The following is a 19,094-nucleotide window of genomic DNA, read 5'->3' on the forward strand; positions in this document are numbered from 1 at the left end:
ATAATTAATTCCAATAGTTTTTTTATATATAACAATGCGAGCTTCAATCTAGCTATATTTGATTTCTTTTGAATATTAGTTGTCGAATTTCTTATTTTATTTATAATTTTGATTTTTTTTTAATAAAATTCCTTTCCATTAATATTTGTCTTAATCTAGCAATTAGTATGTTACGATTTTCTTAATTTATTAAAAGCTCCTAATTAATTAGGATTTTTTTCTTTATTTTAGAGACTAATTTTAATAGAAAAATGTAGTCATTTTAGGATTGTCCATTTAAAAAATAAATGAGATGAGCCTCGCCTAGCAAAACGTATAGATTGTGGGACCCTCACAAATGTATGTATTAATTACTTAGAACTCGGGATCGGCCGCTTAGCGAAATTCACGGCTTTTTCCAAAAAATAACCACGCGCTAGTCGTTTTAGGCACGCATTCTAATAATCTTACCTTCTTAAACTCGGGTGTGCATTTCATGCGACCCAAATCCAAATCCCAAAACATTGAATAAAATGTGTTCCGGATTGCGGGTGCATTTCATGTGACGCAATCCAAAGACATGTTTTAAACGATGTTCACATTCTAAAATAATAATAATGCTAAAAGTTAAAATTTGCACATAAGTTCATAATCGTATAAAAACCAGATATTTAAGCCAAATATGACAGTGGAGCGACCGTGCTAGAACCACGGAACTTGGGAATGCCTAACACCTTCTCCCAGGTTAACAGAATTCCTTATCCGAATTTCTGGTTCGCAGACTGTTAACAGAGTCATTCTTTTCCTCGATTCGGGATTAAATCGGTGACTTGGGACACCATAAATCTCCCAAGTGGCGACTCTGAATTAAATAAATAAATCCCGTTTCGATTGTCCTTTAATCGGAAAAACTCCCTCTGCACCCTTGCGGCGCGGGTAAAAAGGAGGTGTGACAATTGTGATTTTATTTATTTCCTTGCCCTTATTTCTTGTGATTATTGTTTTGATAAGAGAGTGTTAAAGCATGAAGGGTGATATTGTGCACTTGTTCTTGATTTTCTTGAATCTTGCTGATAATTGAGTTATGTTGTCCTTTACGTTTATTTACTGATTTTCTGATGTTACCTGATTTTATTATGATGTTATTGATTCCCTTGTCGGGATATTGTTGTTCCCTTATTGTTCCCTTGTCGGGGCTCCTTTGTGATTGGTGTTGAATTGTATATTGGGATCGGGTTGCACGCCACAACAATATTATATTTGGATAGGGTTGCACGCCGCAATAATATTATATTTGGATCGGGTTGCATGCCGCAGCAATATTATATTTGGATCGGGTAGCACGCCGCAACAATATTATGATTGGATCGGGTTGCACGCCGCAAAAATATTATGATTGGATCGGGTTGCACGACGCAACAGTGTTTTATGATTTGGATCGGGTTGCACGCTGCAACAGTGTTTTATGATTTGGATCGGGTTGCGCGCCGCAACAATAAAGGATAAAAGTGGATATTGATTTGGTTACTGTTTCCTATTTCTTTCTGCTGTGAATTTTAAATTGCTCTTTATACTTTTCTCCTGAGTTACTGTTGGTAAATGATATCCCTCCACAGCATGTCCCCTACCCCTCTTTAACTGCTAGTTTCCTTTATTATTACTTGCTATATATATGTTTTAACTGCATAGGTTTAGTTGGTAGTTTTGTCCTAGCCTCGTTACTAGCTCGCCGAGGTTAGGCTAGGCACTTACCAGCACATGGGGTCGTTTGTGTTGATACTATACTCTGTACTCTTTTGTGCAGATTCATGTGTTGTAGACTTCGGACCGCAGTGAGATTGTTGTTTCTTGTTCACCAGGCGACCCGATGTAGTCTTGCAGGCGTCCGCAGGCCTTGGCGTCTCTTTCTATCTACTATTCATGTTTCTTTCATGTATTTCTAGAGGCAATGTTGTATTTATTTCTTTCAGACCTTTATTTGTAGTACTTCTAGATAGTCTGTGAAGTTGTGACACCAATCTTGGGTAAATTTGTTATGGATTGGTATTAGTAGTATGATTAAAACTTTACAATGCAGCCTTCCGCTTATTCAATTCTGTTGTTATCTAATTGTTGGATCTTACCTGTTATCGGACTAAAAATAGAAACAAGGTAAATAGTTCAGTTAGTTGGCTTGCCTAGCTTTCACTAGTAGGCGCCATCACGACTCCCGAGGATAGAAAATCCGGATCGTGACAGTTTCCGTGTAGTATATATTGGTCTAAGAAAGAGAGTTGTGAGCGGATCAACACGCGTATTGGTTGCTTTTTGTAAATTTCTCCATTGATATATAACAGATTTTAAACAAAATATACTTTAATGGGACTAAACAAAAACTTTACAAAGAAAATGAAAATACAAATTACTGTACAAAGGGAAAAGCAAAAAAGGATGAATCGGATTAAGTTGCACCAAACTTCATTAATTAGGGTGTTTTTTTTTATCATTATTAAATTCCATAGGATAAACCAAAGTAAACAGAAGAGAAACCTCAGGCCTCATTTCATTTTTCTAAGAGTAGAGTAAATCACAACAGTAAAAGTTACTGATACAAGGTATTTGCACCAATCCAATGAATATTAACACATTCATCACAGATATGATTATTATTAAATTATAGTTGATTAATACACATTGTCACCTCAGTTTATAAAGTAATTTTGGTGGGTGGTCATTCAAAATAATACGCAAAAAGTTATTTTTTCTTCTTTTTGTTACGTAAAAATCATTTAATTTTGTATTCATCACCCAAAAATTATTATTTTTCCGTTTGTTACACAAAAATTATTTTACTTTTCGTTATTTATCATAAAAGTCATTTTGGCCAAATTTTATAATACGTTTACTTGATAAGTCTATTATGCCCTTGACATTATAAATTCTCTCATTTATGTAATACCCTCTATATTATATACTATATAATATATTCTTATCTAAGTATTTTACTTATAACTAAAATAACTTTATAAGTATCATTTTATTTATTTTTTGATATATCCATACATTTAGTCTTTCCATGATACTTAATTTTATTAATCATATTCAAACATGAACATATTTTAAATATAAAAATAATAAAAAATATTTATTTTTAATATTTATTTGAAATAATAAAAATATATTTATTTAACAAATGATATTTTAGTAGCCAATAAAAATTTTAAAAGAAGTTTCAAAGATATTTGTGTTTAATATTAAGTTTTTTAAAACTTTATCTGTTAATATTATTTATTTAAAGTATTAATCTGATATGTCATTTTGCTAAATGTGGGTATTTTACTTATTGGATTAATGGGTATGGCTTGGCAGATAAATTAATGAGCTTTGATTTTATAATTTCCATTAGAAATATTTCATTAAGCATAGATAAGAATGTGGACTTGATATTTGTTCATGGTAATGTTACCAATAAATTTAATAATTCTACTTATATATCTTGAAATTAACGTAAAGAAAAAAAAATGTGCGAATTTATTATAATTTAATAAATAAAATATTATTAAATTATTTTAATTGTAAGTAAAATACCCAGATAAAAGTATATTATATAGCATATAATATAGAAGATCTTACATAAATAGGAGGATTTATAATGCCAGGGACATAATAAACATTTCAGGTGAAAGGTTGTAAAATCTGATCAAAGTGACTAATGTGATAACTAGATCATAGTAAAATGATTTTGGCGTGACAAAAGAAAAAAAAGTAATTTTTGGGTAATGAACACAAAGTTAAATGATCGCATATGAATGAACACAAAGTTAAATGATAGTCCAGTAAATTTACTCCAATTTGTAGTATACTTTAGTGTAAACGTTACATGTGGTTCCAATGGGAACATAGGAGGGATTAGATTCCCGAAAATGACATCCATTTTCCACTAATCACGAGGTCCTTTATTACAAAGCAAATGCACCTCCTATTTTCATACCCTTTCGTCTTCTTAATTTTCCTCTTCAAAGGCCGTCTAAGTTCTGGCTGATCACATAATAAAAATTTCAATAAACTTCACAACAACTCAAAGCTGCGAAAATTGAAGGAATATAAATAAAGAAAAAAGAAAGATTTTCTCAAATGGGTCTTGTCACTCTAACTCTTCAATGCATGGATTTTCTAGCTTGGTAATTCATTCTTCTTAATTTCTCCATGCTTTTTGTTGTTGCTTCAGAAATTGAAACTGAGCATACAAAATCTTATAAATTAAGTTGGAAATAAGAAGGGAATTTTTCAAGTACATGTTGCGTGTATAGTATACAAGTATGTATTTTGCATCTATCTTTGATTGCATATATACTCATAGTCTTTACTTCGTTTTTTCCTGCTTTTAATTTTTTGCAGGCCGATACTTGCTCTAGGATATCCTCTGTAAGACTCGAAATTCTTCATTACAACAATTGATTTTTCTTTTCTTCTCGATATACCAATTTGCGCAATACCCACAATTTTTTAACGATTAAATTAAGCTGTGCACTTTTCGGTAATGTTAACAAATCTTTTGTGTGGTACTATTTCAGATATGTGTCTATTCGAACCATTGAGACTGGCTCCAACTATGACTTGAAGAAGCTAGTAACATATTGGATCATCTTTTCTTTTATTTATCTGTTCGAGCAAGTTTTTGAGAATCTTATTAAATGGTAAGTTGGTTTACTCTATATATAGCTAGTAATATATAATAAAAAAAAAGAATTAAATTTATTCTATAAATCGTACTCTATATATTTCCGCAATTATATATACACTAACAATATAAAGAATTTACATTACAAGTGGCCATATACTGATGTTTCTTATCTGCCATTGCAGGGTGCCTCTGTGGCCATATATAAGATTAGTTGCTATCTTTTGGTTGGTGATACCTCAGTTCAATGGGGCATTCTACATTTACCAAAATATTATTCTTCCATGTTCGAAAGTAAAACTGCTTGATGTCAACCTATATAATGTCACTGAATGGTTTAATGAGCTAAAGAAAGATTCATTTATCAAGAAAGAGAAGTTTCTGGCTGCAGCAGACAGGTCTTTTGAAGAGAATGAATCTGAACGTCTGGCAAAACTTACTGCAAGCAAGGTGATTTATGTTATATACATTGACATTATAGAGAATTATTACAACTTTGTGTACTTTGACCGGTAACGTGTCTCATTTTCTAGGTTACTAATCTCACTTATTAATGCTTACGGATCCTTTGCACTGTAAGCTTAGTGCTATTTGGTAAGAAAAGTCGGTTCATTGTCAAATCAGATATTCATTTGTTCTAATAAGTACATTAACTGGCTAATTTATTTGACAAGTGAGATTGCCAATAACTTTCAGTTATCAAAAATTGGACTCTTTCTGGTGCAGATTTTAAAAATACACATATGTAAATATATCTCCTGGGAGACGAATTAGGAACTTTCAACTTGTATTCAGTATATAATATACTCGTAGCGATGATTTTCTCTTTAATTAGCAGTCCAAGTACAAGATTTTTGACTTTTTGCTTTGGTTAGATCATACATCATTCTTTTACTTTGTGAATACGAATTTTTCTGTCTGCGTATACATACAATCCTGAAAATCCACCAACTAATAATCTTATGGCCTATACAGCCCGAGTGCAATGGGGATGGCCTGGTTTTGGGAGAGATCGAGGTAATGGAGTGCACAGCAAAAGGTGATGCAGCTGAACCAAACCAGGTTATGTTTTTTAATCCTTTGAAGAAATCCCCAAGTTTAATTTGATACTCCCTTATTTTCCTCAAGCTCTCTCTCATTAGATTCCAGATTTCTTATCGCTATTTTTGTTCATAAACCGAGCATGTAATCAGCAACTTGGTGATTAACATGTCCACTGCAAAATTGCAGGTTGGAACTATGGTTGAAAAACTAGTTCAGATTGAGAAGAAAGCAAGTTTAGCTATACAGGTCTATGAACCAACCATTCCAGTAAGTGCTGAATTGATCAAAATCCCAGAGACTCCTTTTGTACAAAAATTCCAGGATAAGTGGACTTGTGCAATATGTCAAGTGACAACCAGCTCTGTGTTTACACTACAATCTCATATTCGTGGGAGAAGACATCGAGCTGAGGCTAAGCTATGGTGCCATTTCTGTAACTTGAGGTGCTCTGGAGAGATTGATATGATTGCACATCTTAAGGGGAGGAAGCACTTGGCAAAAATTCAAGAAACTTTTGCTGGTGCTAATGCAGGAGCTTCTTAGAGTATTTCCTTATTTGGCTTTTGGTTCAAATTAGGGCATGCCTATAGACAGATTTGTTCTGGTGGTCTATGTCAATAGGTGACATATCAATTTAGTATATGGATCAGTTATATTCACTGACAGTTTAAGAATTTTACACCATCAATATAATATAACTAGCTGACTATAGCTAGTTATTACTACTATATTTTCAAGATAGTGGTCATAGCAGGTTTGCTATGAAAAGTTACCTATTGTCATAGGTAGACTTAATCTATGATGGTGAAAAAATTCCAAACTGTCAGTGCATAGAACTCAAGCTTTTAATATGTATTATCTGGTAGCATCTAAAGCTTCTTAATGCTACTTAGTCAGCCTTCTGTTATTCTATTTCAGTTTTATTTTATCAACTTTTATGCATCTGAAAACTGTTGAAATGTGCAACCAGCCCTTATAAGTCTCAAAAGCCTCCAAGTTGCTCACTAATTAATCTCCATGTGTTTTGAGAGAATCACGTGGCTTATGGAGAATTTGAGTGTTAAAAGAGTTATTTACATATAAACTCACACCTTGACTATTTCTCTGGGGTACCTATTACCTCCCACCAGCACTGATACTGAGAAAATTATGCCTACCAAGGCTTCGACAGAAAAAATTGGTCTGCATTGTTTGTCTCTACCGGATCTAAACCCTGATCTCCTGTAGTTGGTGTTCTGATTGTATCCCTTTCTAAGGGCATCACACAAACATACAAAAGGGGAGGAGAGGGAAACTGAGCACTTTCAGCCGGAGGAATTGAAAATCCGGTAACAGAAAATAACACAGGGGACATGAGGGGGCTAGTTTGAGAGAGAGAATATCGGTAAAAGTTTTTTTATTGCACTCTAGAAAAGGTATTCTGAAGTTAATCAATACATTTTTTATTACTTCTGAGAAGTTGGCATTGCTAGAGAGACACCAGAGCCAGCTGGCAAATCCTTCCATTGCTGTGTTATTGTCTTAATCTGCGTGTAAAACTGAACTCCAGCCTTGCCTACAATGCACATCCCAAACAATAAAATGAAATTGAGTACCATTTCCTGAGCAGGACGCGGATACATATAAAGACTAGAATGAATATCTTTGTTCCTTACCATAGAAATTGAGGTCACCAGCGAAAGAAGCCTTAGATCCGGTAAAGGAGAAGAATGGTAGTGGAACTGGAATAGGAACATTGATCCCAACCTTCAAAAGGAAGCACAAGAAAAACACAACAATTTTATCAGCAAGCAGAAACACACAAAAACTACACGACGGACATGTTGCTTTATTGCATTATGCAACACCTAAAATGGTATGTCAAATGATACATAAATGGATTACAGACAGGCAGAAACAGAGTGAAGCACAATTCTCTATCCAATAATTCTTACGTTTTTAAGTGAGGATTTTATCACCATAGTTGTTTTTTCTTTCCAAATAGGTTACCAAGTTTATGCAGCGAAATATCATACCTGGCCAGCCTCAATCTCTGTTTGGAACTTCCTTGCTGCTACACCAGAAGTAGTAAAGATAGCAGCACCATTACCCCACCTGCAAAAGCAGGATGACATTGGTATAGGACGCAAACACACTTCAACGGAACATGAGTTTGAGGGTGGGAGGGAAAGAAAGCAGAACAGGGTACAGGACTTACTTATTCTTGTTAACAATGTTAATGGCCTCGTCTAAGCTGTTGGCCTGAGAGCAGCACAATGACAATTCTAGCTTAGTACATCACTTGATAAGTATTGGTAATGCGACATGGAGAATGGTTAACAACTAACCTGCATGCAAATAAGAACTGGGCCAAAGATCTCCTCCTACAAAAAAGGCATATACTCTCTGTGGTTAATATGCCATAATCTGAAATTCAAGAGGGAGATTGGAGAATGTAGGACGGCTACCTTGTAACATTCCATATCAGGAGTGACATCAGACAAGATTGTGGGACCAACAAAATTGCCTTTTTCATATCCCGGGACCTATTAGGCATCAGGGTGAAACAAGTTAAACTTTACAGACACAGCTCATGTCATAATGAAAAACAGAAACTGCTACTGATTAGGGGTGGCAAAATGGTTAAGAGAAAACAGTTAACCACTCATATTATCCACTAAAAAATGGGTCGGATAATGAACTTTTTCAAAATGGGTCAAATATGGGTAAGAACCATATTATCCATTTAGAAAATGGATAACCAATGGGTCTTAACTTTTACATTTGTAAACCTCAAATTGGGGGTTCCTCAAGTTAGGGAGACTAAGAATCCTCCCAAGAAGTCATGGATAATATGGTATCGGTTAACCCGTTTTTTATCAGTATTAAAAATGAATCGGGTCGGATAATTTATCCGATTTTTCATTACTCGTGTTCGACCCGAACCACATCCGACCCGCCCGTTTGCCACTCCTACTAATGATGCAAGAAAAAGAAGCTATTTTTTCTTTTCTTGTTTGACAACTAACTTCTTTTTTGCTGATAAGTAGTAATTTTTTTCCCTTTATATCAGGGCATAAAGGGACTGTACTCAATATTTAGCTAAAATGCAGTTTAATTCCAAATCAACCTATCCTATCAAGTATCAACTTTGCCATGTCGATCAGTTTTGGGGACATAGCATAATGCACCTCCTCGTTGCTTTGCCTTATGTCAGATTTATAACTCAAACACGTCTTATGCAAATAAATCCAAAAGTAGCACAAGAATAAGATCAATTTTGCTGAACGGAATAAAGGGCATTGAAATAGGATTGGACTTGCCAAACATTACCCCGTTTGATTGTTAAGAAGCTCCATTACTTCTAAAATTATGATGACTATCTGAATATTGAACTCCAGCAACCATTTGAACTAATAAACTGATTAACTTACACACTGAATTTAAGCGGATATTGACAAATGTCCGATATGTATTTCAGATATTCATTTCTCCTACTTTTATCATTTTCAAGTAATTATTTCCTAGAGCCTCTTTATCATTGATTATTCACCCCTTTGCACACATCCATATGAAAAAGAACATCTCAATGGAAATTTGGGTGCTATCAGAACACAAATAAGAAGACAAACAGGATAAAAGCAGATACCACAATATCTCTTCCATCAAGCAACAATCTCGCTCCACTATCAACGCCGCTTTGAACCAATCGGCATACTCGTTCTTTAGCCTGTGGTCTCCGAAAAATCCAGAATCATAAACATGGAAATTTGCAAGCAGCAGAAGTCATTGTGTAACATGTTTGTGCAATCTTGAACCATGCACCCACCTGCTTGCTAATTACTGGACCTAAGTCTGCATCAGGTTCTGTTCCACCACTGACCTTTAGGGCTTTTGCACGTTCCAACAACTTTTCTTCCCTGCAAGATAAAATAGTAATACCATACCTCAAAGGTGTCAATGGTAAACTAAAAGATAAAAGAGAAGTAGAGTACTAATAAGCAAGGTGAAACGTATTACCAAGGTTTTGAGTCCCCAACAAAGACCACTGTGCTTAATGCCATGCATCTTTGTCCTGCTGCACCAAAACCAGCCGCCACTAGAGCATTTATCGTGGAATCTATGTTTGCATCAGGCATGACAACGCCATGGTTTTTGGCTCCCATATTGGACTAAGGCATTTTCAGATGGTTAGTCATGTCTTTAACCAAATAAGTGAGAGGGGTTTGGTAATATTGCACTAACCTGAACACGTTTTCCTTTAGCTGATGCTCTAGCATATATATGCATACCAGCCTGGGAGGTAATAGTAAAGCACGGAATGCTCAATATACCACATGGTGAACAAGATAATACAAAATAGATGAAAAATCTATTGACAACTGATTTCATTCGAAAAAGAAACCAGGATTTCATTCATTGATGTGTTAAACTTTTAGTATAGACAACCATCCACCCTGGCCTTTGTGATGTGTCAAAACCTTACTGATGACCTACGGGTGAAAGCCATAAGAGGCAGAGACAAATGGGAGAGACTTGACCAACCAACTATAAAGCATAAAAACTAAGCATGAGACATCAGACAACTACCAAAATATTAAGCGTAAAAGAAAATGTAGAATTCCACTAAGCGAATCTTTAAAGATAAAATATGGAGCATCTAGGGCATGTTTGGGATGACGGAAAACATTTTTTAGAGAATAAGTCATTTCCTGGCACCAAACACCAGAAAATATTTTCCATTAAAAGGGGCAAACTTTCTTTGCTCATGTTCCCTGATAAATGATAACGCGTTTGAAATAGTTTCTAAATTTATAGAGTAACAGCACCTTTTTGGGTATTTAACTAAAAATTCCAAAACCAGAAAACATAGATAGCGGCTGATCATGACTAGAAAAAAGCATACAGAGACAAGCTATGCTCAACCCAAAAACCAAACCAAAAAAAATATGCAAAACAAAAAAACAAAAAGAAGAAGAAAGAAGACACCCACAAATAGTTATAACAAACCAGCTACTGATCCAGCACTAGACAACATAACCAAACCAAGCTACAGAATTCAGAAGATCAAAACCATGCAAATTATAGATTCATTTGGTCTTGAGAACACTGTACTACTTAATGTCCTGTATCTGTAACTACACATAAAGCACTTAGGAATTGTGGCTTAAATTGTCAAAAAAACAATGGTACTTACTTGATTTGAGCCAACAAATGATACGGCTCTGATATCGTCATCATCACATATAGCATTAACAATGTCCTGTAAGACAGAGAGGTATCATGAATATTCATACATAAAATACACCACCAAAAGACCCAAACATATCTCAACTACTAATACCACTAAGTTGTGTTTTAAAAGGGTATGGATGTGATAGAATGTGGCCAAGAAAAATGCCTTCCTTGGAAGCATCAATATATTTTTTATCTTGTGGGATAAAAGGCAAATTCATTACATAGTTTTACTCAATCTTATGGTGTTGCTTAAGATATAGGATAAGAAGGCTATTAAGGAATTTAATACGTTTACTGGACTTTACAAAGAATCAGAAAAGACATATCACTAGCAATTATAGGAAAAGACTTACATGGGTTCCATGAACGATATTTAGAACACCATCAGGCAAGCCAGCTTCCATTGCCAACTCTGCCAACATCATGGAAGCCCCTGAAACCAAACGGTGAAACAAAATTAAGTCAAATTCAGAAGAGCATAAGTGATACTATTTTAGATGGGTCTATTATTATATAAATGACTCCAGCCAATTATTTTGGTTTCTCTTTTTATTTATTTTTTAAAGGATTTTTAAAAAATCTTACTCGAGTACACAGTTCCATTTCCACGCCTGTCTCTCTAACGGTAACACTGCCATTTCCACCGGCAAATCTCAGCGCCGGCGATTCGTCCAGGTGAACCAGGTAAGTTCGACCCTCTCTTTCTCTCTCCTCTCCTCTCCTTTCTCTCTCCTTTCTTTCTCCTTTCTCTCTGTCGGGTCTCTCTTCCTTTCCCTTTCTTTTAACCCTAGCAGCAGCTAGGCCGACGACCGGTGACCCACCGGCGCAAGCTATCTTCTGCTTTTCCGGCCCAGCCACACCACCCTTCCCTGTGTTTCCCCTTTCTTCAAACCTTGCCTCGGCGTACCTCTAGTTCTCGGGCAGGCACTGTTTTCCGGTGACCGTTCCGGTGACAGTCCTCCCCCTTTTCTTGGCCTTGGGGTTTGCTGTGTGTGTTGCAGGTAGCACATTTGGTGACTGTTTGGTGACAGGTGGGAGGTGCACGGACAAGCATAGCGGAGCAGGCCATTTGACAGTCACAAAGGGCTGAATGTCGGGTTCCAAAGCACCCAGGTTATATTTGCGGGAATTGCTGCAGCTGCCCAGGCAAGCGCGAGGCATACGGGCGAGTAGAGCGGAGCATCTCCGGGTGCATCAAGTCATATTTCCAGGTTCTTTCCATCGGGAGTTGGTACCTCCCGTTTTCTTGTCTCTTTCTCTGTGTCAGATAATTTGTGGCTATCTAGTTAGCACCATTTTAAGCGTATTTTTAGTATTTTTAGTATACTTGTAGTTGCAACCGGCTATTTTCTGGTTTGGGCCCGGGTTTGGGCCTTCCGAAGTCTGTCGTAGGTATAGTGGCCGTGGTGTGGGAGGGTAGAGTAAGGTCATGTCCTCGAGGGGTGCCGGGGGTGAGAAGGGGGGTGGGGAGCGGGTCAGGGGTTGGGACGAGAGGAAAGGAGGGTAAGGGGAAAGAGGGAGGCTGTAGATTGAGGATCGGGTCGTGGAACATAGGCACGCTGACGAGTAAGTCTATTGAGTTGGCAAAGATTCTCCAGAAGAGAAAGGTTAATATAGCTTGTGTCCAGGAGACTAGGTGGGTAGGGTCGAAGGCGAGGAATGCGGACGGGTATAAGTTGTGGTACTCTGGAGTCGTGAGGGGTAAGAATGGAGTGGGTATCTTGGTGGATAGGGATCTTAGAGAGTCTGTGGTTGAGGCTAGGCGAGTGAATGATAGGCTAATGTTTATTAAGTTGGTCATTGGTGAGTGCACCCTCAATGTAGTTAGCGCTTACGCGCCGCAAGCGGGCTTGGATGAGGAGGTTAAGAGGCGCTTTTGGGAGGGCCTGGATGAGATTGTGCGTAATATTCCTCCTACTGAAAGGTTATTTATTGGAGGGGATTTTAATCCATATCGGGGCGGCTGCTGGTAGTTATGGCGAGGTGCATGGTGGCTTTAGCCTTGGGGATAGGAACGGAGGAGGTACTTCGTTGTTAGACTTCGCTAAGGCTTTCGAGCTGGTGATTGCGAACTTAACTTTTCCGAAGAGGGAGGAGCATCTGGTTACTTTCCGAAGTTCGGCGGCGAAGACTCAGATCGATTACCTTCTCCTCAGAAGGTGTGATAGAGGGTTGTGCAAGGATTGTAAGGTTATCCCGGGAGAGACCTTCGCGACTCAGCATAGGCTCTTAGTGATGGACATTGGCATTATGATGAAGAGGAAGAAGAGGTATGCTCGTGGCCGACCAAGGATTAGATGGGGAGCTTTAACCAAGGATAAAGCCCAGGAATTGGAGGGGCGGTTATCTGCTATGGGAGCTTGGAGGAGTAGTGTAGACGCGAGCACTATGTGGTCAACTACGGCGAACTATGTAAGGAAGGCGGCGAGAGAGGTGCTAGGTGTATCGAAGGGTTTTTTTGGCAGGCACCAAGGAGACTGGTGGTGGAATGACATAGTCCAAGGTAAAGTGGAGGCGAGAAGGTAGCGTACGTGAAGTTGGCAGGGAGCTCAAGCGAGGAGGAGAGGAGAGCGAATAGAGAGAGGTACAAAGTGTCTAGGAAGGAGGCGAAGCTGGCGGTCACGGAGGCTAAGAATGCAGCGTTTAGCCGTTTATACGAGGAATTAGGGGAGAAAGGAGGGGACATGAAGTTGTTTCGGCTGGCTAAAGCGAGGGAGAGGAAGGCCCGGGATCTGGACCAAGTGAGGTGCATCAAAGATGAGGATGGTAGAGTATTGGTGGGAGATCCCCAGATTAAGCAGAGATGGCAGACGTACTTCTATGGTCTTCTAAATGAGGAGGGGGACCGGGATATAGCGGGACTTGGGGCATTCGGAGAGTCTCCGAGATTTTAGGTATTGCAGGCGCATTAGGGTCGACGAGGTCGTGGGGGCTTTGCGTAAGATGAGTAGGGGTAGAGCGACCGGGCCAGATGAAATTCCGGTTGAGTTTTGGAAGTATGTGGGTAGAGCAGGATTGGAATGGCTGACTGGGTTGTTCAATGTAATTTTTAGGACGAAAAGGATGCCGGAGGAATGGAGGTCGAGTACAATGGTACCGTTGTACAAGAACAAAGGTGATATCCAGTGTTGTAACAATTATAGGGGTCAAGTTACTTAGCCATACCATGAAAGTCTAGGAGAGGGTGGTGGAGGTGAGGGTGAGGAAGACGACGTCTATATCCGACAATCAGTTTGGGTTCATGCCGGGCCGCTCCACTACGGAAGCTATCCACCTTATCAGGAGGTTGGTGGAACAGTACAGGGATAAGAAGAAGGATCTGCATATGGTGTTTATTGACTTGGAGAAAGCGTATGACAAGGTTCCTAGGGAGGTGCTCTGGAGATGTCTTGAGGCGAAGGGCGTGTCGGTAGCCTACATAAGAGCGATCAAGGATATGTATGATGGAGCTAAGACTAAGGTTAGGACTGTGGGAGGCGACTCGGAGCATTTCCCGGTTGTTATGGGATTACACCAAGGCTCTGCGCTTAGCCCATTCTTATTTGCCTTAGTGATGGATGCTTTGACACATCATATTCAAGGGGAGGTGCCATGGTGTATGCTATTTGCTGATGACATTGTTCTAATTGACGAGACGAGGGCAGGTGTTAACGAGAGATTGGAGGTTTGGAGACAGACTCTCGAGTCTAAGGGTTTCAAATTGAGCAGGTCTAAGATAGAGTACCTGGAGTGCAAGTTTAGCACTGAGTCGAGGGATGTAGGCGGGGACGTGAGGCTTGGGTCACAGGTCATCCCCAAGAGAGATAGCTTCAAGTACCTTGGGTCGGTGATTCAGGGGGACGGAGAGATCGACGAGGACGTCACTCACCGCATAGGGGAGGGCTGGATGAAATGGAGGCTTGCATCTGGAGTCTTGTGTGACAAGAAAGTGCCACCGATACTCAAAGGTAAGTTTTATAGAGCTGTGGTTAGACCGGCAATGTTGTATGGGGCAGAGTGTTGGCCGGTTAAGAACTCCCATATCCAGAGGTTGAAAGTAGCAGAGATGCGGATGCTGAGGTGGATGTGCGGGCACACTAGGTTAGACAAGATCAGGAATGAAGATATTCGGAGGAAGGTGGGCGTCGCCCCTGTGGATGACAAGATGCGGGAAGCGAGGCTCAGATGGTTCGGGCACGTACAAAGGAGAAGCATCGATGCTCCGGTGAGGAGGTGTGAGCGGTTGGCCGTGGTGGGCACGAGAAGAGGTAGAGGGAGACCTAAGAAGTATTATGGAGAGGTGATCAGGCAGGACATGGTTCGTCTGCAGATTTCCGAGGACATGGCCCTTGATAGGAAGGCCTGGAGGACTAGCATTAGAGTTGTAGGATAGGGGTAGTGGAGCTTTCCTTACTGCATGCCGGGGGTGAGGTGGGGTTGGATTAGGGTTGATCTTAGATGGTTTGCAGTTTATGTTGAACCCACACTATTCTTGTTGTTTATCTTAGATTCCTTAGACTCTGGTTACTGTTATTGCAAGTCATTCATCTTTTGATTTTTATGCTTCTGTTACTATAATGGTTTTTACTGGAGTTACTAATGAATTCTCTTTTCTTTTCTTGTTTTTCTTTATTTTCGTCGTTCTGAGCCGAGGGTCTATCGGAAACAGCCTCTCTGTCCTACCGGGGCAGGGGTAAGGTCTGCGTACACATTACCCTCCCCAGACTCCACTATGTGAGATTTTACTAGGTAGTTGTTGTCTTTTTATTTATTTGTTTCTTTTTTTTGGGGGGGGGGGGGGGTGTTAGTTCAATATAAGCTCTTTTATTAAGTTGTAAACTCTTCGCTTTACATAACTGGTAATATACATGTACTTCTTCCCCTAAATGTCGTATGCTACAATAAGCCAATAATTGATAGATAGGAGAACAGGTACCTGGGTCCTTCTCTGAAGGCTTAAGAACGTAGGTGTTACCACAAGTAGCTGCAACAGGAAACATCTGCACCAAATTCAGATATAATTATATAAAGATACTCATATTTTCTGAAACTTAAGCTTAACCCCGTTCCCAATCCCCCCCCCCCCTCCCTTAAAAAAAAGGAAAAGAAAAGAAAAAAACAAATTCATACTAATCACAAACAAAAACTTTCTTGATCTCATAGTGTTGTTATGTGGAAATGAGAAAATGAGACTGATTCCTCAAGCAAGTTAGAAGTCAAAGAGAAGGCAACCAAGTTCGAACAGAGACTAAACAATAAAGAGATTTGAGAAATGCACTTGAAATGTATGGAAACTGCGAAAGGAGCAAAAAAAATAAGATATGCCTACCCATAAGGGAATCATTGCCGGAAAGTTGAACGGACAAATCCCAGCACAAACACCCAGAGGTTCCCTTATGCTATAGGTATCAATTCCATTTGATACATTAGACATATACTCGCCCATCTGCAAAGTCGCCATTCCGCATGCATGCTCCACCACCTCTTCATAAAACAGAAAAAAGAAATTCAAGTTCACAGTCATCATGTAGAAGATGTTTCCCTATGCCTTAGTGAGTGAAGAACCAACCAAGACCACGGAATACATCGCCTTGTGCATCTTTCAATGTCTTTCCTTGTTCAGTCGTCACATTCAAGGCAAGCTTATCCTGGAACAAACATATGATAAATGACGTGAACAGAGATCACAAGCAAAAACTGCAGAAAGATACCGGAATAGAACAAAAACAAACCATGTTCTTCCTAATAAGCTCTTGGAATTTGAGCATGACCCGTTGTCTTGTGGTTATGGGTGTGTTCCTCCATGACTGGAACGCCTCCTTGGCTGCAGAAACTGCAGATTTGAACTCCTCATTTGTGGTTAAAGGTATCTGAGAAACCACCTCTTGTGTTGCCTATAACCAAAATTCAAGCAATCAAAAATTTCCCCTAACTGGAACCAAGAACATTCTGCACCCAACATATTAGCATATAATGTAAAAATTGCAACTTTAGCGCGATTCACTTACTGGGTTTATAACATCAATGAATTCTGATGATTTTGAATCTACAAAGCTGCCACCAATTAAATTTGGAACTCTCTGATAAATAAAACCAAGAAAGTTCTTAGCTCAAAACACTGCTTCATAAAAAACTTAAATAGACTAAAAGCTGCCTCTCTAATTGAACCAAGCTATTATATAAACAGAAAGTATTAGAACAAAGCATGATTATACTAAGGCTATTTTTCATATCTGAAAGGCGGAACCTTCAACATTAATTAAGCTTCAACTCGCTTCATTTCCATTCATTTCATAGGTAAAAAAAATCAAGACTGATTAATTAAGAAAAAAAGTAGAATAAATTAAAAATGGGGTAAAGAGGTACTGACAGCAACTGAGAAGTGGTGATTAGAGAGAGCAAAAACCCTTGGAGTCAAAGACCTCAATTTCCTCACTGCAACAAATACAATATTTATGGGTTATTAATATCAATTAACAGACATGATTAATATGGAAAATAATAAAAAGGGTATTCTATAAATTGGGGAAATCTTACTTCTATGGACTGGAAACTGCATCATTGTTCCTCAGACTAACCCTGCTATATATTTGGTCCAAGAAAATGGTGTTTCTAAAAGAGCAGAGAAGAGCAATGCTATTGCAATTTTCTAACTCTTTATCGATTTCACAAATTATTTTAGAGATTATCGGATAGTTGATGATTGATGATGAAGATCATAGTCAGTGATAAGGAGTTAGGAAAAAATTGCCTCGCTGCATTTTAAAATGGAAAATTTTGGTAGGTAAATAATTTTGCCCTTTTCGAAGCTATCCAGTTTGGAGATCAGCCACATCACTTGTCATACTGTGTCGGGTATCTTTTGTTTTTTAAAAGTTAAGAACCCCTTTTTAAAATATGGAAAAGATTTTTAAAGGAGAAATAACCAATTAATTAGCTCTCTAAATATATTCCAAAAACCACTCATGATTGATGAAGTTCAGAATAGAGCACAAATTTTCAAGTCATATTAAATATTGATGAAAAGTGTTATAACATTGTTACGGGATAGGAAGACATTCACCTAAGATGAAATTCAAGTTTTTTAAGAATGTTGTAGAATTATCGATATTATATGTGAGTAAGTATTAGGTTTATAAGTCACAAATATTCGCAAGATGATCATCCCTGTGTAAATGTAGATGTCAAGTGAATGTGTGATCCTACAAAGATAGGCAATATTCGAATGATAACATCTAACGAAAACGTGCAATTAACATACGTATTTGGGATTTGATCATGTCAATCACCATCAAATGTACAATTGGAACCAGATGTATAGACAAGACCAATTAGTGGCATTTAAGATTAATCATTAGTGGCACTATACATTAAGAGGTCGTTGTTTGATAGCTGGTCAGGAGAAAAGTTATCTATGTATTGAAAGTAACATAGCGTATACAATGTTTGGTAGCCATTAGTTATTTTGTATAAAATTGGCATAACTAATATCATGTTTGGTTGTCATTTTACAGTTCTACATTAATAATATATGTATAAGTTATGAGTCAATCTGTGTATTATTTATGTGAGGTAAAAGATGGAATAACTAATACATATATTAGTAATACATGAATAAAATATTAAAGTGATAAATTACCCCTATCATTTTACATATAAAGGCTTCCTTCTATAGATTGATTTGTATTAGACCCTTTGGAGAACAAGCATGGAGATACTTATGCCTCACTGCTAGGTTCTTCCTCTTCTCAATCTATTAGAGACAAAATCAGTAAATAAGTATTTTACTTTAAAATTTATATAATGTATATCAATTTTTAATACAACAAAAAACAATTATTATAAAATAAAAAAAAAATTCCTGCATAACTAATCCATGTATTAATACCTGCATAACTCTATCCGGCAATCAATCCAAACGATTGTACAATAGTTTAGTAGAATGAAACAGATCCAAACGAATGAATTTATTTTCTTAAGGGGACTCTTACCTTTTCTACTAAGGGGAAGGAAAACAGAAAATAAGTAAGAATTCAACTGCTGTATGGGAAATTACCAAGAGTCTCAATAAACTATAAGCCTTGTTAGTTTCCTTTACCGTCCATTTGTTAAGAAACAAATCTTATCTCAGCACTTTTTGTATTCACATCTCGTCAGTCTACGTTTTCCTTTCCAACCGAAGGCAGTTTAACGGGAAAAGAAATGTAGCCACATA

The 19,094-nt window shown here is 37.9% G+C and overlaps 2 protein-coding genes across 2 annotated transcripts; one reads left to right on the forward strand and one right to left on the reverse strand.

Annotated features, from left to right (window-relative positions):
- Nucleotides 1–3,945: 3,945 nt before the first annotated feature.
- On the forward strand, nucleotides 3,946–6,649 carry LOC104230653 (uncharacterized). The gene is made up of 6 exons (XM_009783517.2): nucleotides 3,946–4,139; nucleotides 4,357–4,383; nucleotides 4,533–4,655; nucleotides 4,825–5,089; nucleotides 5,615–5,701; nucleotides 5,870–6,649. The coding sequence occupies exons 1-6, from the start codon at nucleotides 4,093–4,095 to the stop codon at nucleotides 6,224–6,226; spliced, it is 906 nt and encodes a 301-aa protein (XP_009781819.1). The 5' UTR covers nucleotides 3,946–4,092; the 3' UTR covers nucleotides 6,227–6,649.
- A 415-nt stretch (nucleotides 6,650–7,064) lies between these two features.
- LOC104230654 (methylmalonate-semialdehyde dehydrogenase [acylating], mitochondrial) lies at nucleotides 7,065–17,742 on the reverse strand. The gene is made up of 19 exons (XM_009783518.2): nucleotides 17,417–17,742; nucleotides 17,250–17,314; nucleotides 16,888–16,959; nucleotides 16,612–16,773; nucleotides 16,449–16,527; nucleotides 16,209–16,363; nucleotides 15,816–15,879; nucleotides 11,254–11,333; nucleotides 10,860–10,925; nucleotides 9,908–9,958; nucleotides 9,683–9,834; nucleotides 9,492–9,582; nucleotides 9,312–9,392; nucleotides 8,131–8,208; nucleotides 8,011–8,046; nucleotides 7,881–7,924; nucleotides 7,699–7,777; nucleotides 7,339–7,429; nucleotides 7,065–7,238 (listed from the first exon to the last, which is right to left on the reverse strand). The coding sequence occupies exons 1-19, from the start codon at nucleotides 17,439–17,441 to the stop codon at nucleotides 7,129–7,131; spliced, it is 1,581 nt and encodes a 526-aa protein (XP_009781820.1). The 5' UTR covers nucleotides 17,442–17,742; the 3' UTR covers nucleotides 7,065–7,128.
- Nucleotides 17,743–19,094: the final 1,352 nt, after the last annotated feature.

Source organism: Nicotiana sylvestris, chromosome 1 (genome assembly GCF_000393655.2).
Source record: "Nicotiana sylvestris chromosome 1, ASM39365v2, whole genome shotgun sequence".
Lineage (NCBI taxonomy): Eukaryota > Viridiplantae > Streptophyta > Magnoliopsida > Solanales > Solanaceae > Nicotiana > Nicotiana sylvestris.

What these genes read in the sequence shown, in the direction of transcription:
- LOC104230654 (XM_009783518.2), bottom strand. Translation starts at nt 17,441, where the DNA reads ATGATGCAGTTTCCAGTCCATAGAA. An exon ending in CGATGTATTCCGTGGTCTTG is followed by an intron (nt 16,364 to 16,448) that starts GTTGGTTCTTCA and finishes TGTTTTATGAAG; the next exon opens with AGGTGGTGGAGCATGCATGC. An exon ending in CGGCAATGATTCCCTTATGG is followed by an intron (nt 15,880 to 16,208) that starts GTAGGCATATCT and finishes AATTTGGTGCAG; the next exon opens with ATGTTTCCTGTTGCAGCTAC.
- LOC104230653 (XM_009783517.2), top strand. Translation starts at nt 4,093, where the DNA reads ATGGGTCTTGTCACTCTAACTCTTCAATGCATGGATTTTCTAGCTTG. An exon ending in TGCATGGATTTTCTAGCTTG is followed by an intron (nt 4,140 to 4,356) that starts GTAATTCATTCT and finishes AATTTTTTGCAG; the next exon opens with GCCGATACTTGCTCTAGGAT. An exon ending in ATGCAGCTGAACCAAACCAG is followed by an intron (nt 5,702 to 5,869) that starts GTTATGTTTTTT and finishes GCAAAATTGCAG; the next exon opens with GTTGGAACTATGGTTGAAAA.